This window comes from Rhodnius prolixus, unplaced genomic scaffold, assembly GCF_049639745.1.
Source record: "Rhodnius prolixus isolate KJV_2025 unplaced genomic scaffold, Rpr scaffold_18, whole genome shotgun sequence".
NCBI lineage: Eukaryota > Metazoa > Arthropoda > Insecta > Hemiptera > Reduviidae > Rhodnius > Rhodnius prolixus.
Window position 1 is genome coordinate 1,554,862 of NW_027411636.1, and position 19,240 is coordinate 1,574,101.

General features: G+C 34.7%; 2 protein-coding genes across 3 annotated transcripts; both read right to left on the minus strand.

Annotated features, from left to right (window-relative positions):
* Positions 1 to 449: 449 nt before the first annotated feature.
* Positions 450 to 8,821, minus strand: LOC141462159 (uncharacterized). Of its 2 annotated transcripts, XR_012463128.1 has the most exons (9): positions 8,680 to 8,821; positions 5,786 to 5,917; positions 5,533 to 5,700; positions 3,483 to 3,623; positions 2,966 to 3,085; positions 1,689 to 1,832; positions 1,457 to 1,603; positions 655 to 940; positions 450 to 578 (listed from the first exon to the last, which is right to left on the minus strand). XR_012463128.1 is itself a non-coding variant. In XM_074143790.1 (8 exons), the coding sequence occupies exons 1-8, from the start codon at positions 8,756 to 8,758 to the stop codon at positions 852 to 854; spliced, it is 1,020 nt and encodes a 339-aa protein (XP_073999891.1). In that variant the 5' UTR covers positions 8,759 to 8,821; the 3' UTR covers positions 450 to 851. The 2 variants fall into 2 exon arrangements, 1 of the variants encoding a protein (XP_073999891.1); XM_074143790.1 differs by having other exon boundaries at positions 450 to 940.
* On the minus strand, positions 8,593 to 18,448 carry LOC141462158 (uncharacterized). The gene is made up of 7 exons (XM_074143789.1): positions 18,054 to 18,448; positions 15,071 to 15,193; positions 14,845 to 14,994; positions 11,838 to 11,960; positions 11,607 to 11,753; positions 10,906 to 11,046; positions 8,593 to 9,896 (listed from the first exon to the last, which is right to left on the minus strand). The coding sequence occupies exons 1-7, from the start codon at positions 18,391 to 18,393 to the stop codon at positions 9,817 to 9,819; spliced, it is 1,104 nt and encodes a 367-aa protein (XP_073999890.1). The 5' UTR covers positions 18,394 to 18,448; the 3' UTR covers positions 8,593 to 9,816.
* Positions 18,449 to 19,240: the final 792 nt, after the last annotated feature.

The window sequence follows — 19,240 nt, forward strand, 5'->3', positions numbered from 1 at the left end:
AATTCTCATTAGATCCTCCTCTACTCATGAATATTTAGATAAGAACTGCAACAAACGGGCCCAACAAACCCGGAGTGTCTAGAAAGTGAACTCAACTCCATCTACGTATAGAGTCAAGGTCGCGCTGTGCCCCCCTTTATGCAATATCAACAATTATAAAGACGTAACCAAAGTGGAGGTTCTAGCTTTATTAATTTTCGAGGTTGGATTTTTGATTTCTAAGAATGGTTAAGCATGTTTAATCGACAAATAGTAGCCTCTTCATTTTAATTGATGAAGGAAAATACAATTTTCATTTCTACCTATTCACGAGTGAAGTTTCCGAAGGCAGGTAATGCACTGGAAAAGGCTTCGGGTGTCAATGTTCTTAAAAATATTGATGGGCCTTAATTTAATTAATTAATAATTTAATGAAAAAAAGAAAGAAATGCCATTAAAAAAACAACAAATCGATAAAAAAATAGAGCCTTTAATATTATTACAAAAATTATTATTATGCCGAATTAAGTTCGGCAATGATTACAATAACTGTAGTCCTGTAGTATCTTCATAGTTTCCGGAAGTGTATCAAGGTGTCTCTAAATGGGATAAGCAACTAGTGAGGACTAGGCGAATTATCAAATAATATTTCACTTTTTAGAATTTTGTACATACATATCTGGTTTAGGACTGTTAATCGCTTAAGTTAGAGTCGAATTCAAACGAAAGACATGGTGAGGACTTCCTGCCATTTTTGTCTCCTTTGAGCTGGATTGTTCACATAAATCCACATACATACACAGATATGATTTCGAAATTTTGAATATACTTCCTAAATAAGACAGCAAGTCCAGTAAGTATTCACGAGGTGGTCAGTATTTCAGTGCGAAGAGCAGCGCAATAGTGCACAACAGTGCGGTGTTTATTCGCCAAATCATGCTGGTGCCGGAAGTGTCTGGGACTGTCGCAGAGAAAAAACATAAGATTAATCACGATATCCAAACAAAGTATCTAAAAAAAGTGAAGAAGGAAAAAATCATTCAAATTATTAATCAACTAAGATAATTTTGAGACACCCTATCTCAGAACTAAAGAAAAATAATCTTTAATTTAACCTTGGAGACCACATAAACGTAGAGCGAGACTAAAGTAATGAAGTTTGTCATGCATTTCCTTAGTGAGAGGTTTCAAAAACTGATGTACGGCGCTTCCCTACTAATCAAATATTCGCAGGTTCCAAAATAACGAAGGTCTCAAAGATCCTCGATAACGATCCTCAATACTTTCAAACATTTATCACAACTGGAGAACTTTGATGTCGTGAGATATCTCAACTGAAGCGCCGGACATCAGTTTTTTTGGGACCTTCCATCAAGCAAGTGCTTTAGACTGCAAAAAAATATCTTAGCCGCTAATGGCAAGGTATCTATTGTTATAAATAAATCTACGAAGATTACATTCGCAAAATTCTACTTACGAGTTCTTTGAGTATCGATACAATCGGTTCTATTTACCATCTCGTATTGATCAACACAAATACAGAATCCTTCATAACACTCAACTCGAGTTATATTTCTTGAATCGATCAGACATTGTTCTTTTCGACTGCAAGGTTCATGCAGACCTTTACAAAAGTAAACAAAAAAAAAATTATTACTTTTTGCAGCACTTAAATTTGATGAATATTGTAGAAAAAGCAGAATACTTACGAGAAGAAAGGAAACAGGCACCGTTCACCTCATGCCAGCCCACTGTACAATTACATCGCTTCCGTATCGGATCGCAAGTGGTTTTTGGTAGAAATTCTGTACACTGTTTGTCTTCGTCACAAGGTGCGTGAAGCTTATCTGCGGCTGGACATGAATAAACTATTTAAACATATCTTACGAAAATTATCACAATATTTAGATACTAAATGATCTGAGGAAATTTGGACATAAGATTACCAAATGGACTAAGAAGGCAGTTAAGTAAAATAGGTTCACACCGTGGTTCAAAATAATATAATGAACCATTTTCGCTAAATGTAGACTCAGAGATCAGAGAATGAATCAAAATTAATTGTGGACATCCATTTACATTCAATTAAACAATATTTGCAAACTAACAAACTTTATACAGAAGCGACTGCATGAGAAATCGTAACAGTAACAAAAAAAAACCTTCCTTACTTCAAGAGAGCTCTGGTGTAACTTTTATTAACTACATTTACGTAAATATTTTAAATTAAAATATTGAATTAAAATAAACATTTGAAGTGGAAATTTTTTAAAAATTATCAATTTTACTCTAATCAGTTGAGTGTAAAGTTAACAATCATTAAGCACATGAGGGCTGATAACTTTTTCGGTAATTAAAGTGCATAATTGTATTCATGTACTGAACAAATATCCAGGAAGCATGGCAGTCAGTACAAATAATACATTTAAAGCAATTATGATGTTTGGGATGGTAATACTTAAAAGTGCCAAAATAAAATGGGTCGATATTTTTATTTACACAAGTTTTGATGACTGACCAAGGACAAAAACAAAAGCATAGCCTTAGCTTAGGCAATAATTAAGAACCTCAAATCTATTATTTTTAAATACAAAATAAGCTTTCAACTAAAAAGTCAGGTTTTCAAAGCTGATACTCTTCAAGTCTACATTGTGGAGCTCAATTCTGGGCTATATCTGAGAGTGCTAAGAATCAATAGCAAGGAGTATATTGGGAACTAAGAGGAACTAGAATATCAGGGATTCCATAATTGGGAGAAAAATGTGGAAACTTTGTGCAATTATTGGGTATACTAGGTTTTACAAATAGGTAACTATTCTCAATAACAGTCGACTTCTACAGTTTTTTCGATTATGAAACAGTGTGACCTTAAATACTCGAAACATACTCCGTGGTCATTTTTTTTTATTTAAAGACATGAAAAAATTACTTCTCCTCTCATTTGAAGAGAAAGTAAAAAAAATGAAATAAAAAAAAATAATCCCACCTATCAGACAGTCCGTCTTTGCCACGTTAGCTACATATCCCATTTTACAGGTACACATGTCCTTGCACTGGGCGTTCATGGTGATACAGTCATCGTCGGAGTTACAAGGTCCTCCTAGATCTGTAAACAATGTATTCAACAATATGAATTGAAAATAACTCTTGATGAATTGTATTAATCATTATAATTTTCTGCACAAGAAACTGGATCGATTGAGAGACAATATCGATTCTCTTCGATCAATTGATCAATTGAATCTAAAATTCTCAGAAAAATTTAAGTGATTTTTTTTTTACGAGTAATGTAACAACCAAACTTCTGAGGGAAATTCAATTTTTCAAACCGGATGGAGCATCTTACTGAAAGAATTTTGGTAATTTTTTGAAATGTTTTCAATAAGGCTCGGAAACGATTTTCTTTAGAACTACAAGATGTATTTGCGAACGCAAAACCTTTATTTTGAAACCTTATTAACTGATCATGTAAAAAACTATATTAAATTTATTGTTATGAATACCTGAACTTGGTAAACAATCGGTTCCATTATCATTGGCGTGAAAATATGGCGGACAAACACAACGGCTCTGGTCGCAGTAAGCCACCAAATTGGGTGTCAAAATGACGCAATTGTCGTTCACTTGGCAAGCTTCTCCAATACCTAGAAGTTGAATGAAATGCAATTTATTAATTGTTTTTTGGAGAAATCCCGGTGAGTACTACTCTTATGACTTTTTTTTCTAGAATTTTCCAAGTATAATTGAGCTATGCTATAAGTGCTGCGTCACTGTTCAATTTTCAAACTTAAGTTTTTAGCGGAAATAAATTGATGACGTGTCCTGTTCTTTAATTTTCTTGCAGTTTTCTAGGAAGTGACTTCGACAAATTGGATGCTAGATGCTCATTTAACGAGCCATCACTTTTAGTTTCCTTTCTTTTGAACTTTTGATTTTACGAGAGTTCTCTTCAAAATGTAGAATCGAGTGAAAGTTACAGTTTCATTGCAAGTTTTGTTTGAGGAAACCAGATTGCTGCTGTCGGCTACTAAATCAAGTCAACCGGAAGCCTAACCAACCCCCTCCATTCGTACTTATTGCTTCTAGGTCTACGGAGTACATAGGACAGGTGGTGACGCACAAGCTGCACACAAAAGTCAATTCTTAACTCTATGATGTAATATTAATTGTACATAGGTTTATTAATGCAGAATCCATAGAACATATTCTATAATAAGACAAGAGTTTTTTTTTTTTAATTCACAGGATGCTGGAGAAAGGAAGGAAACACGTTCAACAAAATCATTACTTTTTCCTTTTTTTATTAAATAAAATTTTGGGCAGCATTTGATTTTTTGGGGCAACCAAAAAAGAGTAGTCTAATGCCACGTTTAAATTGAGTGTTTTGGCGTTTGAAAATCTTGCATTAACATCCAGACATAGCATAGAACAGTGATGGCGATCCTATGACCCGCGGATCAGACACTGACCCGCGCAAGCTTTTTCACTGACCCACACAATTGCTAGGCAACCATTTGTTTTGTTTTACGAGGGTTGATTTAGATTTTTCTAACTGTTGTGGATAATTTATATTCTATCTGTATTTTTTTTCAATCACGCATTGGACACAAAAGCAATTTAAAATGCTATCTATAACCTTTAGTTTGATCATTATAGTTCTAAAACGCAAATGAAGACAAATGCTTTTGTAGTATTTGAAATAAAGCAAAAGTGTTTACAAAATATCAAATAAAATGTTATAATTTTACTCATATTTTGTTTGTTAAAAAAAAATCGACAACCCAAAGCAAATAACCATATTTAGATTTTTCTTCAGATAAAACACTCTCTAGTTCAGGTTTTGTTCAGTTATGTTTGTAAAAAGAGAGACTTCCATAGCCACTTGTTTCGTCCCGTTTTACCCGTTAAGCCAACTGAATTTTAAAGATGTCTAGTTTTGAAAATATTCAGCATAAAATTTTTAAACTTAACTCTTGTGCAAATGGGCATTAGTGTCCCAAGAGCTAGTACTAAAAAAAAATGAACAAAATTTGACCCACATCTCAAAAAGGTTCGCCATCCCTGGCATAGAACAATAGGGTAACGATATGCTGAAGGTTAGTGACCTAACCTAAAAAATTCAATCATAAACCTCATTACAAAAGAATGCAACGTGTAATGTAACGCCAACCTTTGTTTGCTACCTCGCACATGTTTATCGCAAATAATAGTAAATTATTGTGCCGAAATTCGGCTGTATCCGTTGCTTACCTAAAAATATGTTTTAAAGTAAATAGTGTTTTTGTGACACTATTTACTTTTTTCCAGTTCATTTTTGAGTTACCAGATAGATCGCTAAAATTTACTTAACGTTTGTACTTCCGCATTTTTGTTTTTTGAGATATCACGTTTATTAAACACAATAATATATATTTTTTCCCCAAAAAAATCCACAATTTTTGATACTTGGAGACGTCAAAACGAATGTTTTAGGTGAAAACTTAATACAAATTATTGTTTTTTTTAACAAACGCATCATTTCCTCTAAAAGGAAGAAAGTTGTTGAGCACTTACGGGCATTTTTGTAGCATATGCCGTCCTCATAGTGCGCATCCTGTGTACATTGACATCGGCCGGTCGTCCTCTCAGGCTGTGTAGTAGCTCCTTTACATTCCGCATGTGTTCCAAGCGCTTTAGCACACTGTACATCGTACTCGCAGACATCGCCAATATTTCCTACTTCTACAAATTTATACCATATGACATATTATTGTCAAACGCAACATGGGAAAGTTTAAAGTAAATGAATAAGTTACACTAAAGATACCGTTCACGCAGGTGAAGTTCTTTTTAGAAGTTACGATTGCAATAAATCCATCTCGACACAGGCACAGCTTCCCTTCGTGGCAGTACGCGTTCAGTACGCACTCCCCATCGTTCTTACATTCTCTTCCGGAATCTTGAACATTAATATAACATAAAAAAAACCTGTGAGTCTGTCGAATTTCATCATTCAACATTCCAAAACTGGTGCATATCTTTGCTTTTTATTACTTCCTTTTGGCCCTTGTAAGGGAAACTATTGTGATCAGGTAGATTTACAGTTTTTTACTATGAAGTCCGGAAATGACGCGATCAAAAAAACAAAAAAAATCTTCGAAACCTTTTACAAGATCAACAACAGATCTCATAAGTATAAAGTGACCACACGTCCCGATTTTGGCGGGACAGTCCCGCTTTTTAGTGGACTGTCCCGCGTCTCGCCGATTTTTAAAAATGTCCCGCTTTTTAGCAAATATCTGCATTTCTTATTTTAAATGTACTGTAAAAATATATTACCCATTACTTATTAAGTATTATGGTGAATGTAAAGGAATAAAAAATACATTAAAAAAAGCACATAAAATGCATACGGAGTAAACTAAATTAGGCAATGTAGCGAGTAAGATTTACTCGGTGGTGTTCGATCATTGTCGTTACGTCTCGTACATTGGGATCGTCTAATTGGGTGACATTAAAAAAGGAGATTTTATGGGAATATGTGGAAAAATGTTTTGAATATATTAGTAACCATTTTGCGAAAAATAATATTTGCGAAAATGATCTTTTTGATGAGGTGTCGTTGGCAAAAAGATATGTTACAGATGAAAAAATTAAATGTTGATTGTCTGCAAATGTGGAAAGAGACAAAAAATGGACGGAGTTATTCCTTGATTTTAAACAGAATAATATTGCTTATGAAAATATTTTGAAAATTGTAGAATTCGCACTCTCCCTTCCAGGAACAAATGCAGCAACAGAACGTGTTTTTTCTAGTATCAATAAAATATGGACAACTGAAAAAACGTTGTTGAACATTAAAACTTTAAAATGTATATTAAGTGTAAAATATAATTTGACCAATTCATGTGAAATATTTCACGACATTTTAATAAATGATCCGAATCTATTGCGAAGAATTCACTCGGATCAAAAATATGACGGTGAAAGAAAATCATAATTTTTTTTAAATAAAAAATTTAATTTGATTAAAAATCATGATGTTCAAATTATTATTTTTTACAAATTTTTTATAGTTAACAATAATTAATAATAAATACATTTTTTTACAAGTATATGAATGTATACAATAAAATATGTATAACTAAATTGTATTTCTCATTTCATCCCATTTGTCCCGCTTTGCCTAAATGAAAATGTGGTCACTTTACATAAGTAGCAAATAACTTTGGGCTGCATCAATATTATCCGGCATGAGGTCACCAAATTGCATGCGTTCAGCATGTTTAGCAAGCTTTTAGATTTCATTCATCATAGACAAAACCTGATGAGTTAATATCACCAGAACATTTTTATAGACTTGGGTCTCCGTTAACTTAATGATTACTTCTAAGCATGGAGGATTGTTCAAATTGTGTACTTGATAAAAACAATTCTTTCAGCAAAATGAGAACTTAATAGTTTCTTTCAAAATTAAGACATTAACAAAATTTAAAAAGTATCCAAAGGAATTTCCCATTTGAAAATAATTTTCTCAAACGAAAGTTGATTACGAAAATTTGATATAATTATAATTCTTTTTCATTGTACCAATCAGAAGAAGTAGATGTTCAAGGTTGAACAAAACCTTAAGAATTTACATTTTGTCATTAATTATAAGCGTGAAAATATTAACATAAACGTGCATATAAATATATTAAAATTTTATGTCAACATTACTTGAATTAATCTCTTTACAAGGCAGATATTTGAAAATTACAACGATTTATTGCCGAGGAAATTTAAACAATTTTCTCTGATTTAGAAATTTATAATTTTTAATTTTAAAATAGTCCTCTGGAAAAAGGGCAACCTGATTGATAAAGGGCTCTTTTAATGTGCCAACTTCATCAACAATTGTTTTTTACAAACCCATATTAGACACACCACTGTTCAGGTTAAATGACGCATCTAATAATTTGGCGCAAGGGCACAATGGTTTTTCCAAAATCTTATCCACATTCATGGGAGAAGAGCATCAATTTCTTTTTGGTCATCAAGTTACTGCCGAAAGCGGAGGCTGTAGCCTTTAAAGGTGCTTCTTAAAAAGAAACTTGTGGCCATTTTGCCCTGACAGCAATCAGAACTGATATGTTAAAGGAAGAACTAACTCTTGTAAAAGTTAATGTCACACTCTACACAATGGTGGTGGTTCCCCAGCTATTGCAACACCAAAGGTGAAGAAGACCAGCCGGAAACTGGATCCCCAAATCTCCAGAGCAAACTACTTATATTAGAACGCAAATATTTCCAAGAAGCCCACACCTTCGACTGAATCACACATACGCACCACACTTTTGTTTTTGGGCAATCTCAGAACCTGTTTTTCTACTGGACACTCGATATGATCGCAATATTTCCAATTACCTAAGAGAAAAAATAAAATTTGAGCGAACTTATTGATAAAAATTTTTCCATCGGACTCACCAAATTTTAAATTCATAATCTATGAATAAATACCTACCGCCACCAACACAAGATTTATGATCTTGAAGAGCAGGGAATTCCAACTTTAAAGAAAAAGCATAGGAGAACTTGAACTTAAGAAAAGCTTAAACTTAAAAAATAAAATAAAGATACGAGAAAAAAGAACAATTAAGAATTTAATGGCATTTAATAACTGCAAATAAATAAATTTATGACAAAATACAGTAGACAATAAATAACTTATTCAATGCTTACTTAATTCTTGAAGTCCAGTAATACAGTAACACAGAAGACATAACAATAAAGTATACACTAACTGTTTGACTGTCCGCATTACTGGGTGTAATTATCTACTAATGCTAATCTGTTTGAAAACGGGTGTAGCACGGTTCAAACACTAACACACAAACCTCATATTAATGACAGTCGTCATTACACAGTTCTAAAGATGGCTGCATTCCTTATCAACATCGACGAAATCTTATCTAATAGTAATTTACAATGATAATTTTTATCATACTACCTGGGCGGAATCGCCCAACGTTAGTATGATTCACATTTGAAATATCTACAATTTCTGTTATATAGTTTTAATAATTTTTCTCATAATTATGATTAATTTGTTTCAATAAAAAATAATTAAAACTAAAGTATGTGAAGGGGTAAATAAGCTTGTTTCAAAACAAAAACCCGGATGGATTGACCTGGAACTTGCGCAATTATAGTAAATAAATATCTAAATAAGTTAAACTTAGAATTCTAGGTTAGCGAGGAATCGGTCAAATGGAAAACACACTCGTCTTCGTGCCAACGTTTCAACAAATATATTGTCCTCTTCAGGGCGTGGCTATGCGGGTTGGTTGAGTTGTAAGAACGTTGGCAAAAAGACGAGTTGTTTTTATTTGATCGATTCCTCGCCAATCTTGAATCCTGAATTTAACTTATTTACGGTCACGAAACCTATATATTCATAACTAAATAAGTTATATTCCGGTTATTTCGTTTTTAAATTTTACAACCAAGGATCAGGTAGATAGATAAAAGTCTTTGGTAATTTGGTTTGGGCAGGAAACAGTAAAGTTACCTTTCGTATTTTCAATTACCTAAAGAGATACAGCTTTAAAGCTCTCATCTCTATTAACCGCCCCTTATAAATTACTTACTGAGAGACAAAATCGAGAACAAATTACAAAGAAAAATAAAATAGTCAAATAAAATTTCGAGGTTGATTGAAAACTTTAGTTCGACCAAAACTAATCGATTAATTTGCTTTTGGGGATAACCTATTCTAATAAATGTGGTGCAGTATTTGGAAAAAAATAAAATATAATGGTGCTAGATTTTTCTCAGGAGTGGAGCTTCCAAAAATTTTCTTTTCTTCACCATTTCAGTTTAAGAAAACATCCGCAATGCAGCTGCCAGCAATATTAAGTACGGGAATATGGAGCTGCTGAAAACAATGTTCGCTGAACCTGAAATTAAATATTTATTATTAGAATGAATTAAAAAAAAAAAAAAATCACATATTGGGCTCCATAACTTTTTATCATAATTGTAACCGAAAAAGTTTCCACAAGTACTAAATTTTATTGAATATAACTGGCAGTGACGAAACCGGTGAATCTAAGGGTTTCTAAAGAAAGGCACAAAAGAGTGATAAATCGATAGCACTTCCGGTTAGGCCAGGGGTCGGCAACCCGCGGCTCTTTTATCCAAATAATGTGGCTCTTCAGCCTGTCCAAAATAAATTGTATATTTCAATTTTATTGAAACAAATGAAAATTTCATTTATTAAAGTAAAGATATTATTTCTGATAGGTTTGAAATTGAATAGAATTATATTAAAATACAGTACGTAATGTATAGGACTGCCGCCATTTTCATTCAAATACAGGTTTAGTTATTATTTATTCGTTTATTTATTGTAATAAGTGAAAATAAATGTATAAAACATTTAAATCTTATTGAATATCATAAAATAATAATTTGTGAATACAAATGATCTACAGAGTTTGTTTACACTATCATCCTTGCGGCTGTTGGTAAGATTTATTAAAATTATTTAAGGAGAAATGGCTCTCTACTTGAAATAGGTTGCCGACCCCTGGGTTAGGCTAATTTGGCCGAAAAACCTTCTTCTTACGTTGGCAAGATTGGTGCTTATAAGTTTCTGATTCCCTAAGAACAGAACCCCCCTCCAAAAAAAAAACAACTTTTCCCAAAACATTTTAAAATAATGTTAATTATTTAGATGAGGATATAGTTTAACCAAAGTTATGAAACTGCAGGAGTCATTTACATCAAAATCGATTCAAGGGAAAACTAGAAAATCGATTAATGATGCGACACTTCGCCGTTCGATCGATGTTATCGATATTCTTATCGTCTGGGTGTCCTGGTAAATGCTAAATTTGAACTTCCTACGAGTTTCCGCTTTAGTTTTCCTAAAAATTTAAGAAATAAATTAAATTCGTCACTAACCCACACAAATATCTTGTCCGGCCAGTTCTGAAAAACCTTCCGCACAGACACATCTATTATCGATACAATCACGTCTAACCTCTGTTTCCGATTCTTCTGAACTGTAACAGTCGCTGGCTAGGTTACAAGTTTCACCGAGTCCTAAAAAAAACAAAGGAAGTCAATCACTCTTGATTGAGAAAACTGCCAAGTACTAAATAAACCAAAAAAAGTTACTGTAACTAGATGCATCCTGTAAATATGTAAAATACCATTTTAAATCAACAAAAATAAAGTCAGTGTAGATACAGAAGGCAGAATGGTTTGGTGCAGAAATTTTGTATTTTTTTAGACACGATCAGACAAGAGTGATAAACTATAAAAGTATGAGAGATTATTGAAAGTGTCAGAAATGAAGATCCAAATTTTGGTGAAATGAAAGAGGTGTAGGTACAAAGAGACAAATAAGGAAAAGAGAGAAGTGTATCAGAGGCAGGATTTGGTCGGATGAATGAAGAGGGGATGTCTAGGGATAGGGATGCATGAACATCCAGGATGCTTTAGAAGGAGAGGTTTACATTAATGAAGGAAGGAAGTTAGTATGAGAGAGGGGCGAGAGAGAAAGTGATCCGAGAACCTCAGTGCCAAAGAATAAGTTCCTGGAAGATTTATCGCAATACTTTTAGTAAAAACAGCAATAGTAAAAGGCGTTGTAGACTCACTTATATCGGGAACACAAACAGTAGAGTTGAAATGAGTCCTCGGCGAGCACTTACAGGTGCCTTCAGCCGTGCACAGGGCACTGTCACCCATGAACTGTTGACATTCCGCGTCTTGGGTACAGTTGGAATCGCTCAGCGTCTTTAAGGCTGGAAATTGAATCAATTTTTTTTTTTTAATTAATTTTTAATTTCTTTAATTTGAACATGAAGGTGATCTAATTCCTCCATTACCTCGTAGACATTGCTTACTGTCCACACTGGGGACCATGTCCTCAGGGCATGCGCACACTCCTTGCATACAGTGCGAGTCCATTGTGAGGCAGTCATTTTCCGACTGACAACTGTCACCCAAATCTACAACATACATCCTTTAAAATATTTACAAAAAAAAAAAAATCTTTTCAACACACAGACGACTTAAAATCTAAAGCTCTAAAACTCCATCCAGTTCTCAGCGACTCCAGCATATGATTCAGGGACGGGAAAAGTTCACGATGGTATTTATAACCTATACGACGTTCTCTTTTACGTTTTCATTTTTTTAAAAAAATATATCAATTACTGTTATACTCCATCGAGTATAACAGTAATATGGCACCAGTTCAAGGGTGCCGCCCTTCAAATAATGTTTGTTTAAATTTTGAGGAATTCGAGTGTTACATGAACAGGAAAGTCTGCCAGTCTGATTACAGTTTTGTACTACCCCACTTCTGTTTTTTGGGCGTGGGCGTGTGTAATTTCCACCTGTAATCAGAATTTGGCTCATGCAAAAATGGCTAACAAAATAATTCATTATTAAAAAGATAATACACGCCTAAGAACTATCACAATGGCAACAAATATGATCAAAAATTAGCCAACATATATATTTTTTTAAAAATGATTCGTTTCCGGATTTTGATCTTATCAGACCAGATAAATGATATCAGAAATAATGTGAACAAACAATTTTCAATAGCAAGCGATGACTCTACTCGCTTAGAAAAACGTTTCATGAAAAAAAGTAAGGTGTGCCAGATTATGTGAAATATAATTAATTTATTACATAAAAATATATACATCCGTTTTTTTTCCCCGCAAAATCAAACCCAATGTTCTTCGTTAACTTCCTTTCTGTGAGAACGTTTAGAACTAACTAAAATTTGGCTAAGATTAATCTGCATGTTTGTACAGCCTCTGGGATTGGACATTGATATTTATGTTGATGAATCACTAAGTACACTAGAGATTGATGATAATGATGACGACTCACACTCGAGTTTAGCAAACTCATTGAAAGGTGAATAAGAGGCGCCTATGGAGTGCAAAGCGCTAATATTACTATATATTAATGGCATGAGGGAAGGGATTAGCTATGCGGTTAGCGTACTGGACTCACACGCGGAGGTCCCCGGGTTCGAATCCAGCTGCTGAACCTTACATTTCTGTTCCTATGAGCTTCTTACAGCTCACTGTCCGGTGATAGACAGTAACGAGAGAACACTGTCCGGAGGCCGGCAGTGCACTGAAAAAAAAAACTCCGGGCGCCAATAACTTTAGATGTTGACGCGCCTTAAATCATAAAAAAAAAAAATTAATGGTATGACCGTACATTACAGTAATAGGGCACGTTAGAGGGATGCCTAACCCCAATTTTATTTCAGAAGTACCCAAATGGATTTTTTTTTGTTTCCTGTTTCGAGGAACTGAAGTATTTTTAAAGGCTGGAGGTAAAATCTAATGGTAAAATGATACAAGTTTATTGGAAATTAAAATGAGATTCTATTATAACACGTAGTGAGTTATTTTTATGGTCATTAGATGTTTTAAGCAAAAGCGCTGTACGCTAACAATTCTTGTTAGAGTGATGTTAATCATTTTGTCAATTAACAAGGTCGCCATTAAAGTTACGCCAATTTTGTTTTTCCAACTACCAATTGTACGTTGATTGAAAATATTACTTAATATGTCTAAAGGATGGATAAAATAGCCAATTACATATTAGCTGGCTTTATATAAATGATAAACCTAACTACCTAATTAGCCTACAAAAGAAATACAAAAAACAAACTTATCAGGAAGGTTATAGTATGGTAAATTATTACTGATAGGCAACCTAAAAAGAGGTTACCGAGTAAATGACCTCGTACTTCTGCATGATTACGGAACGGTGTGGTTCCCATTTTCAAAAATAGCACTGTTGTTTTAATTTAATATATACATATGCAAAAAATATAGTTAGAAAATCCAGCATGAATACATTCAATGGCTTTCTATTTTAATTTTCAGTAGATGGTGACAAATTTTGTACGATTTTTCGGCACAATTCAAAATTTTAACATATTTATTTCGCAATATTATTATTTAGATAGTAAAACCATAGAATATACGCGATTTTATTCAAGATTTTAGCCAAATAACCCCCAATAACCTGCCTGAAATCAATGTTACCGAAACTTACTTCAAACAAAAACTAAGTTTAGGGGGGATCCGCTTGATTTGATTTTTCGAGAAAAATTGCTGAAAATTAGAAGATAAAAAAAAGACTTTCAGAAAAATTGCACTTCTATTTTCATCAAATTTGGAATTTTCGCAACTGATGTAAAACTCGTTAATATTACGTAAGTGACCGAGAGATAAGAAAATCTTATTTCTTCGGCCTTTTCCACGACACACCCTTAAGAATTTCATCGAAAAATTTTTCTTCAAGAAATTATACAAATATCCATTTGCAAGTAGCATTCCAAGTTGGAAGAAAATCGTTTGGAGCCGTTTCAAGGGGAAAAATGGAAAATTAATTCTGTTAATTGCTATTTCCGATTAGATATTTCGCTCGAAAAGTGACGGTTTGGTTTCTTGGTCGGTTACCTTGTATTAAGTTTTAAATTTTGGGCTTTCAGCGATTTTTCATCTTTAAGCTAAACCTAGAGTGCTTATGAACATAAGAATATTCGTCTATGTTTATTAGGTATTAGGCAACAAGAACGAAAGGCTTTTCAGATGATGGCAGGTCTGTTGACGGGCCACAAGCTGAGTGAATAAACACATGCAACGGACAGTCTGTGTACTGTGTACGTTCGTCTGAAAGAACAAGAAACAGCGCTACAGGTATTATTGTGGCCACAATAAACCAAAGGGTAAGATGGCGAAAACGTTTAAAGTCAAACTTTACTTTCGACGAAAATGCACCTAAGATTTGGTAACTTCATAAAAGTAAGAGACATTGTAAATAATTTTTTGAAAATAAACAATTACTTACAGATACTTCTTAAACATGTCCCGTCACGATGTATTGTGTCAGTACCGCACACACATCTGAACGAGACGCATAATGCGTCGCCATCGGGAAGATTTAATCCTTTAGAGCATTGTGCATCTTGAATGCAGTCTTCGCCAAGTGCATGTACGACTAGAAATTAAAGTGTACTAAAATGTTCCAATATAGATGATTTTAATGAAGTATATTATTAAACAAGGATAGCTACTTTTCAAGCAATGTCTCCTGTCAATAGCCGCAGCATAACCTTCTTTACATTGACACAAGCCTTCTTGACACTCTACTTCTCTGCCTTCACAGTCGTCCGTCGATGTACAGTTCTCACCAATTGCTATAAATTATCAAGAAGTTATTTTTTGTTTTTTCAAAAAACAAATAGTAATAATAATTATAAAATCTGTTATGAACACTCTTTCGACTATATCTTTGCAATTTATTTAATTAAAATTTCCTAAATCTTTGAATTTTTGCTACCAATATAGTTAACATCTGTGTTACACATTTTCACGTTAGTAAATATTTGGTGTTAACCCTAGCAAGACTATCTCAATATACAATATTTTAATTTCCCATAATATTTTTTTTTTTTTTAACCTACGCCTTCACGGTCAATGGCTACTACGGCCATGCGACGTCTGGCAGCCCAATATAAAATACTATTTTTTTTGTGTGGGTCCGTGGGCATATTGTCCCGGACATCCTGCAGTTGGGAGCATGCTAGCAGGTGCGGACCGTTCATAACATCTCCACCACAAAGCACACAGATACTGTTGTCCCACTGCTTCCCTTGTGCTTTTCCCCTTTGTTCTTCGGCCATCTTCGATCGAAATCGGAGCCGGATCTCTCTCTTAGCAGTTCTAAGCGTCAGCGGGGCCTCGAACTGAACTTGATTCGCCCCCTCTTTTGCCAATCTGTCAGCTTCTTCATTGCCCTGGAGTCCAACATGACTCGGGATCCACTGCAGTAAAACTTGCTTCCCTTGCGAAAGTAACGTATCTATGAGAGCCCTGCATTTCTTTATAATGATGTCGTCTTTATCATCATAGCCACCTCTTCCAACGCTATGGCGATGGCGTGCAGTTCTGCATCAAAATTTGATGCTAACTTTCCAACAGGAACACTCAATTGGAACTGCACTGCGTAGGCTCCTGCGCCAGCATTACGGTTTGCACCTTCGGCAGAACCATCGGTGTAAACATGCACCCAAGGCGGAGAAGGGAAAACATTATTTATTGTTTCCAGGGCAGTTTTAATTCATGCGGGGGACTGCTTTGCTTTCTTACATCTTCTATTAAATTCAGTCTACCCGGCGCCAACTGTGGCTCTTCCCAGGAATCAGAGTCAGAAAAGGGTTTCCGATTTTGTAAATCCTCAAGCCCTATTTGCTCACGTGAATCTCGAACTTTACCCGCAAAGCATTTTTGAGTTTTCAACCTCAATGTGGGCACACTTTCGGTTTGCCAGTACTTAATGGGTAATCGCTTTAATCTTTCATCGAGGGTAATCGCAGCAATCTCTCGTCGGACGGCAAGTGGCTCGATATCTGCTTGCATCTCCATTGAAGTAATAGGGGTCGAACGAGAGGCACCTAGTATAACTCTTAGGGCCGCGTTTTGAACTTTGTCTAGTTTACCACATATTGTTTCAGGGGCAGTAATCAGAGCTTCCGTGCCATACTCTAACGAGGGTCTTATATACGTTTTATAGGCTAGGGTAAGCACTTCCTGTGTCGCACCCCATTTAATACCCGTCAGTCTCTTGAGAAGCGATATGCGTTGTTCGCTTCGACAAATGCACCGACCTTTCTATCCCACGCCGGTCATACGTCTCATCCCGATATTGTGTTGTCTCACCCTTCGAGGCAACCGGAAATTGTTCATTCACTCCTACCTGCCCCTGGAAGTTGTGGTCATAAGATACTCCTAATCGATTTACAGTCCACCTCTAAGAAGCCTCACAATAAAAAACGAACCAGGTGGAATATTAAAAAGGCAAACTGGCAGCTTTATAGAAAAACCACGGATGAGTCTGTTACTGGGAATTTAGTAACTGATAATGTGGATCACTCATTCCGAAAATTACAAACAGCCATTATAAGTTCTGCTCACAAAGCTGTTCCTAGAGGATGTGTATTTCCCATAATATTAAAACATAGAGTTGTTTTGACATAGTTCATTCTAAGTTCAAATTTAATTCTTAGGTGTGTGAACTCCATAGAAATTCACAGAAAATTCGAAAAAGCTATACTGAAAACTATACTAGTGGACTGATATTCTTCATACTCGTAATTTTGGTAAGACATTTCATACTTTTAAATAGCATATAGGTGTTAGAACCAAACAATATACTGAAACTGAGTATACAGAAAAACTTTAACTTCATCCCTCTCCTAATATTTCCTCAAGAATAAGTTTGTGGAAGAATACCAATAAAATTATGTATATTATAGATCTTAATTATAGGTCTATATAAAATTATGTGTATTGTACATTGTAGATCTAATATGTACAGATTAAAAGAAAATTATAGCGACTTTTACCCACACCTAGGAACCTTCCTACTAGGTGTACCTTATGATGAGGGCAAACATCTGAGCCGAAAGGTTTGGCAGTTAAATAGAAATGCTTTCCAATGTTAGAAGACCGAAAGAGTACTTTTTTCAAACTAGTGGATCTGGGAATTAATTAAATCTGATAGAGTGCTTCGCCACCCAAGCAAGTTTCCTTTGCCAATGCGCTACAATTCCAAGAGGTTCCGTGCCCTTACTTGGCTTTACTCCTTACAAAACTAACCAAACCTTTCCTTTGTATGGAATCCGAAAACCGCTCGGATTATTATTTTTGAACAGTTTCGTGATTTTTCCTGCACTCATTTTATATGCGATTTTTCAAAATGATGCAGTACATTGTTCTTTGATTCTAAAAAAAAAGTTTTTGCAAAAACAAAGGTGAAGTCCAAATCAAACTGTAAATTCAAGGATAATCGCATGTGGTTAGTACGTGAGTACCACCAGGAATCCCAAAATCGGTTCCTTACGATTCCTTTTATTATTCTATTATTGGTGAACTATTGAAACTATTGGAGCTATAGAACTTTTCCAAATTCTCGGTTTCACGTACATAAATTGCCTTAACAAAATGATGGTGTGTTCACACAGATTTTTCTTTTTTTTTGGTCTTGTGTCAGATTACCTGGTTTAGACTTGAAGAGCGATTTGAAGTAATGGACCACACCTGGACCAGATTCTTGATTTACCTGTCCCACTTCTATAGTTCCATTGACACTCCCGTCTCTTGTGGTCCCATTTATTGTTTTATTCACTTGCAAGTCCCACTTTTCGGTCACCACTATTTTCACTGGAGTGGTAGTCTCAACGGTAGCCGGGATTACGGTAGTTGAGGAGATTTCTTCAGGGTTGTTGTTGTTGCTCATGTTAGTGGCATTGTTAGACACAGCAAGAGAATCGTTTGCAACATCGCTACAACTGTAACGTGCGGCCAATAAAATTACTAAAAAAATGAACGTTTGCATTCTGAGGGATGTCTTATCACTGGTGCCCGAACCGGCCAACTGAACTCCGTTAACAAGAATACTTACCCCCTCCCACTAATATTTCGTTAACATCTACAGGTAAAAAAAAAAAGTTGAACTGATAAGATTACATTTTTAGAAATATCGTCATTTAATTTTAAACTGATAAATTGTATGCTAAAATAACCCAATTTTTTTTGGTACTTACTTTACTCTTAGCTTAGTTACGCTATCTTACCATACTTTCTGTATTGAATTTACTGAAAATAAAATAGACCTCAACTATTGAGTTCAAAATAAAATTTCTTTATAGCAAATAACCAGTATGTTGTACGTGGATATCAAAAATGGAGAAATCCCTGCAAACATCTTAACTCCACGTTTCACGCTTAGGTTCACTTATGGACCCGGAAGTAACTTACCAATCAAAAATCGTTCAACTGGGGCGTATTGTTTGCCGAATTTCCCCCCCCTCACTTTTTTGAGAATTCTCAGTAAATGGCCCCAAAAAAATTTCGTAATTTGTTGCATTCATTAAGGATATATCTCTTCTTTTTTTTTTAAGTTTTAGTCTCCTAAAAAAGACAAAAAAGTCTGAAATGGTATGGACACCAATGCTGATAGATTAGGCAATTGCTGATGACCCAAAAGAAGTCACTAATTGACCTCAAAAGAAAAGTGCAGATCAAAGAAAAGCTGCAAGCGGCTACTGGAGGAGAAAAAAAATTAAGAAATTTGCACTTCCGTTCGCTCAGTTTCTTCAAGCACTGAATTCAAGCAAAACTCATGTAAGCCTTGGTTATTATTATTTAAGAGACAAGATTGCAGATTCCACTAATTATTGATA